This window comes from Pollachius pollachius (genome assembly GCF_949987615.1).
Source record: "Pollachius pollachius genome assembly, chromosome: 15".
In the NCBI taxonomy this organism is placed as follows: domain Eukaryota; kingdom Metazoa; phylum Chordata; class Actinopteri; order Gadiformes; family Gadidae; genus Pollachius; species Pollachius pollachius.
The window spans coordinates 2,134,311-2,140,568 of record NC_136948.1 but is presented as its reverse complement, the minus strand read 5'-3'; the positions used below and the strand labels follow the sequence as shown (position 1 = coordinate 2,140,568).

Below are 6,258 nucleotides of genomic sequence, written 5' to 3'. Positions count from 1 at the left end.
ACAGAGTCCCACTCATCTCCAGGATTAAAGACGTGTCTTCCAGGACTGTAGAAAGACGCATGACGGATATGGATGAAAACGTACGACAGCAGAAAAACTCCTGCACTGAAAGGTGCATCGCTGTTCAGAGGAGATGAACCGTTGAGACTGATTTACTTCCACAGATGACGGCATTTTAAATATCTTCACATTGCTATCATTGGAATGATAATAATTAATAATATAATAATATAATTATTATATTTCATAATAATATATTTATCCTCCTACACATTCACCGAGCGAAGATTATTAAAGTAAATTTCTCGCTAAAAATGTTTACATAAACACTTTTAAAGGCATAACTATACTAAATTATCATATTTTCCACCTGCGACCTGCGACTTTCAGTGGGGGTTTCAGTCCGCAATAACAGATAATCCCCCATTCCCCCGCTTGTCCGTTCTATTTTGAAACATGTTTGATAAACATGTTTTATTTCGCTTATTTAGTTAAATTTCATTAATGAAGTAAGGCGGCCACCAGAGGGCACCCCAACGCATTTGCCGCCCTAGGCGATCGCCTTGGATCGCCTTTGCGTTGTTTCTTGTTGGTGGGCGTGCCCTTAACCTGCGTCCGCGTCCACGTTTCATTGACAAGATCAAACAGCCCGCCAACTCCCTGATGACAGCCCTCAGTGCTGTCTCCGCACACAGCTTTTTGATAAATGCCAGATTATAAAACACGCATTTTTAAAAAATCGAGGATGACTGTCAATAACAATGCGGGACAACGTCTCAATTTGCGGGACGTGTACAAAGTAATGGAAATGCGGGACTGTCCCGCACAAAGCGGAACATCTGGCCACCCTACGCCGAAGGGTACTTTTACCCGTCAGTGACAGACGCTAAAGTGCCCTTGCCAACAGTCGGATTTAGAGTGAGACTGTTCTGGTCTGACAGTTTATCCTCCAATGTCTGACAGTTTATCCCCGAGTGTCTGACAGTTCATCACCGAGTGTCCGAGGCGGTAACAGTCATGTGATGATGCGTTTATTTGGTTTACACACACACACACACACACCCCTGACACTTTTAAGTCAATGATTTATTTGCTTGTTGTTTCACTTCTTCTCTGTACTTCATTCTCTCAATATTTCTTAATATTCCGATGTTTGGTTCATCAACACTAGGCCTACCTTAGCTTGGAACATGAGACCAGTTTAAAGAAGGGACATATTTGGAAGCATTGTTTTTTTGGAATAATTATGCAACAGACTAACGATGCATGCAGTGATATGATACACTGATCGTTTAAAACAGCCCTTATGGAACGTGACCACATCTTTACCTTCTGTCTCCAGAGAGAGAGACCCGAGACTCCAAGCAGTCAAGTCTCAAGTAGGTCAAGTCAAGTCTCCCAGCAGGGAGTCTGAGTCCAGTCTCACAGCAGGGAGTCTGAGTCCAGTCTCACAGGTCAAGTCAAGCCTCAAGTCTCCAGCTCTGCTTTCACACATATTATTTCGGATTCAAATGGACTTTTTGTTAATTTAGCAATAACAATGTTATTTTATCGATAGAATGTGAACTATTTTAATTTTGGTTCAAACTGGACAGTCCCTGTGTCTCTTTAATAACCTGCTCAGGGTTGTTTGCAGAATTCTGCTCTGTTGACAAGTGATTGATGAGGACGGATCGACTTTGTGGGCAGCTATGATTACACATTTATTACCCAACATAGATTTGGAGGTGATGCGCCTGCGTCTGTATGTTTTAACATTAACTGTTAGTGTGCAAATAAAACAACTATTCATTCAACACAAAGTTTGAAAATTCTTCATTTATTTAATTGTTTGGTGCAATCTCATTATCCATCTAAAAAAGCAACAGCTGCTTAATAAAATCTGTAATGTATTTGTAACTGCTCATTGGTTACTTTATAAACCAACTGTAGATTATAAAGCATTATCTCAAACAGCAACATTTATACATAATACTGTACACCAGTTGTAGGCCCATCCTACCCCGCAGGGCCGTTGGACTGCAGGTGTAAGGTAGACAGTTGTGGGGGGGCCCAAGGCAGAGGGGGGCCCATGGGATTAAAAAAAAATAATAAACAAATTTTATTTTTTTTTTGAATTTTCTACCACCCCTAGTGGTAGGAGCCGCACACTGCGCTCAGCGGCAAATTGCAACCCTCCCCCCCCCCAACAATTCTGCGCAGGGGGCTGGTAGGGGGAATTCGGGGGGGGGCCCAGAACTTGGTGCTACGGCCCTCTACCCCGTCCTCTGGAGGTCAGTCACGGCCTGTGGATGCAGAGTGACAGTTAGGGATGGGGATCATTAATATTTATTGATATCGATACCATTTTCGATACTCCTTAACGATCCGAGTCTTTATCGATACCACTATCGATACTTACACCCCCATTTTTAGTGATGAGCAAAATATTTAGTAAATAAATAATTGTATTTTAAATTAAATGTGTAATTCTTGATAAATATTGACATCAGTACTTTTAATTATATATACTAAAATGATAAGAGCAATATACAACTGTATTAGTAATACAGAAACATGAGTAATACAGTATTACTCAGATTTCTCACCAAAAACTCAATTTTAATGTTGGACAGAGACCCTCCCCTGTCCAGCCCTCCATCAGTGAACCACATGTCTACGGTCACGTGATGCTACACAACGTCAGTGTAACCATTCCTCTAAAATCTGTTCTGGAGCTCAGGGTCACTCTGGGACTGATCTGAGCCTAGCCCTATTCAAAGAACTCATTTACCCACAATCCACCGTGTTCTGCTGCAGTGAGCTACTCCTGAGAGCTGTGTGTTTACCCAGTAGCTTCAGCAGTGTCCAGGTAGACCTGGCAGTGGATGTGATGAGGTCAGGTGGAGGTGGTGAGACATGTTTCCCCCACCTCCATCCCCTCCAACACCAGTCTTACCCCCGTTGGTCCTGATGAGGGCGGGGTCCAGGGGGGTGGAGATGTCCTCGATGCCTTTCAGCCGGACCACACACTGGTACCTCCCCCAGTCCTTCTGTGGGACGGCCGTGAGGTCCAGGTCCACGCTGACCTGGAAGGTCCCGTCGTGGTTGGGGAGGACCTCCCCGGGGTCCACCTGCTCCTGGAGCTCCTGGCCGTCTCTCCTCCAGAACACCACCACCCTGTCAGGGAAGAAGCCTGTAGCATGGCACACCACTGGGGAGGAGGGGCTCCTCTGGAGCAGAGACACCCGGGGACGCTCTGGAGAGGGAAAGAAAGAGAGACAGAGAGAGACAGAGAGAGAGAGAGAGAGAGGGGGGCAGAGAGAGGGAATTTAAAATCTTTATGATTTTAACTTTCATAGTGTTCAAATCTTTTTGGTGTAAAAATAGGGTACCTGAGATAAATAGCCTATTTTCATTGATGGGTTTCTAACCCCTCCCCGTCTCAGCGCGGTTCAGTACTGCACACGTCTTTATTAATGGCTAAGGCTGGTGGTCTGTTTAGCGATTGGTCTGATAGTTAACTGTTATTCACTTGATTATTCAGCTGATGTGAATATGTTGTTCACGTGAAGTGCACATGATTTTTGTCCATGATAAAATTACACGTCTTGTAGCCTACATTTAATGTTCCTTTTGATTTAAAAAAACTACGTTACAACCAATGCTGATGTAGTCGTGTTTCTGTCTTATCCAACCAGCCTCCTATTGCTTATAGCAGTGGGCTAAATCTGCTTAATAATAAAAAATATAGCCCGAGTGTGAGTGGGGTTGGTAATGGAGACAGCCGACCCACGGGGTGGGGGGGGCGCCACCACTGCTGTAGTGTATCACTTAATCCACCAGACATGAGTCGGTCACGCCCACCAGGTCATGTGACTCCACCTGTTCTCTGCAGAGTGCTCTTCCCATAGGCCAGGAACATCTTCAGCCCATCAACACACTCCTTGGTGAGGTAGTTCTTCCTGTATTGATTATCAGTTCTATTCTGATCCCATCTCAGTTTGGTGGGGACAGCCTGACGCACTGGAGCGACCCAGGTCAGGGTCTTCAGGTCCAACGCTATGAAGTCCTCTCCATCGTAGGCATACTGCTGATGACCATCAGTAGTATCATCCTCATCATTCCACTCACAGCCATACATCACCTGAACAATGTGGGCACCTGAGAGAGAGAGAGAGAGAGAGAGAGAGAGAGAGACGGACACAGAGACAAAGAGAGAGGTTAACTGTCTGTCTGTCTGTCTGGGTGCTGCTCTTTGGGTATTATGGGATGCCCCCTGTGGTCATTACTGTAGCCACTGGACATGTGGGTGTGTTGGTAGTCATGGACACGCGTTGGTAATCATGGACACACGTGCACACAGCATGTGCACGTGCACGAGCGCGGGCACATGCGCGTTTGCTTAGTTATAGTACATTTTTGTGTGTGCGTGCGTGCGTGTGTGTGTGTACATATATAATGTATGAACATACCTCCCTTGTGGTTGAAGTGCTTCTTAGCATTCTCTACGTTGCCCTTGTAGACCTGCTGGTTACCCAGCTCTCTATCAGTCTCCCTGTCCCAGTAGTCTGGGTGGTCTCTGGTGACCTGCTCCATCCAGGCCTGTTTGGGTACGGCTCTCTTACTGACGCTGTCATAGTGAACAAACTGAACCTCATCCACCATCCCAACAGACACATACTCTGGGAAGGATGAGAGGCCAGACGACGCCGTGTGGAAAAACCTCAGAGAGTGAATCACTGTGGACAGACAGACAGAGAGAGACAGGTTAATGCTGTACATCAGGGGTCCCCAACCTTTTCAGCACCAAGGACCGGTTTGATTCTCCAAAAAATTTCACGGACCGGCAGGGCGGGGCCTGGGGGGGGATGGGTTATGTTGCGCAGGAGTTGCCAATTTGTTGATATTTTCATATAGTGTTGTGCATGCATTCATTTAAAATAACTAGTTCCAGTTATTTATGAACAGTGAAGGTAACAAACTCTTAAAAAAGAATGTGAACTTGAACAAGTGAAAAATGAACAACTCATCTGTCAAGTGTAAACATGCACAACACAACATGTCAGTAAGGGAACTTAACGCGCGTTTGTGAGGCCACAGAATAGGCTACAATTCATTTTAATCAGTGGGAGCCCTTTGCTTGTTTCCCTGCAAGAAGAAGGTTCCATCTGGGGGTGATGGAAGACAGTGACACCCTTAGCGTGTTTGAAATGTCCAATCGATTGCGCAATTTTGTTTTAGTGGCAGTCATTGCCGAAAACCCGGCCTCGCATAGGTACATGGTGGGAAATGGAAGCAACGTTTTCAGCGCTTTTACGGATATCTAGGGATACTCCGCTTTGGTTTTGATCCAAAAACCCGCCAGAGAGGTTTGCTCAAACACACTTTTAAGACCACCATCATTAGCTATTTCGATCAATTGATCTTCCTCCTGCACTGACAAGTGATTCGGGACATTGACAAATGGGTTGCGGATCCACTCATTCGTTCGCCGTGGATCTTTGGAGGATGGGAAGTAACGTTTGAATTCATTTGAAAGCGCAACAAGGTGATCGGGCACCAGCTGCGAGAGAATGGGCCCTGCCTCAGTCTCTCCCAAAATCCCCACTAATGTTTGGAACATATCGAATACTCCCCTGTCCACTCGTCGTCCCCACAAATCAAGCTTGGCTTTAAATGCAGCAACTTTATCTGCCAGTTTAAAGACAGTCGTCATTCTCCCCTGGAGTGTCAGGTTGAGCTCATTAAGCAATCCGAATATGTCACACAGGTAAGCCAGTTTGGACACCTAGCGCTCATCACTAAAATGTGCTGCCAATGGTGACTTTTTTTCTGTAAGAAACCTCTGCAGCGGCTCTCGCAACTCAAACACTCTGGCCAATGACCTGCCCCTTGACAGCCATCTGACATCTGTGTGCAAGAGAAGGCGTTTGTGCTCTGCGTCCATTTCTTCACAGAGCTGTTCAAATAAACGAGAGTTGAGTGCGTGTGCTTTTATGTGGTTGATTATTTTAACTACATCATTTAATACCCCATTTAACTCGGGCGACATTTTTCGGCTAGCCAGCCGTGAATGTCACAGGGTGTGGGCTCGCAGTCAGGTGCAACCTCTCTAACCCTTGCAGTGAATCCGGACAGCCGTCCAGTCATGGCATCAGCCCCATCAGTGCAAACGCCAATACAGAAAGACCAGACTTATTTTCCTGACACATAACCATCCAAAGCCCAGAATAATTCTCCAGCTGTGGTGTTCGTTGGAAGTGACAGCACACACAA

The 6,258-nt window shown here is 45.6% G+C and overlaps 1 protein-coding gene across 1 annotated transcript in view; it reads right to left on the bottom strand.

Annotated features, from left to right (window-relative positions):
- Positions 1–1,840: 1,840 nt before the first annotated feature.
- LOC307086785 (major histocompatibility complex class I-related gene protein-like) overlaps positions 1,841–6,258 on the bottom strand; it is a 6,586-nt gene continuing 2,168 nt past the window's right edge. The window contains exons 2-5 of the mRNA XM_079752110.1: positions 4,455–4,721; positions 3,865–4,143; positions 2,939–3,238; positions 1,841–2,285 (exon numbers count right to left, since the gene is read on the bottom strand). Of these exons, the coding sequence (XP_079608236.1) occupies positions 2,275–2,285; positions 2,939–3,238; positions 3,865–4,143; positions 4,455–4,721 (857 nt within the window). The 3' untranslated portion in view covers positions 1,841–2,274. The remainder of the gene's footprint in view (positions 2,286–2,938; positions 3,239–3,864; positions 4,144–4,454; positions 4,722–6,258) is intronic.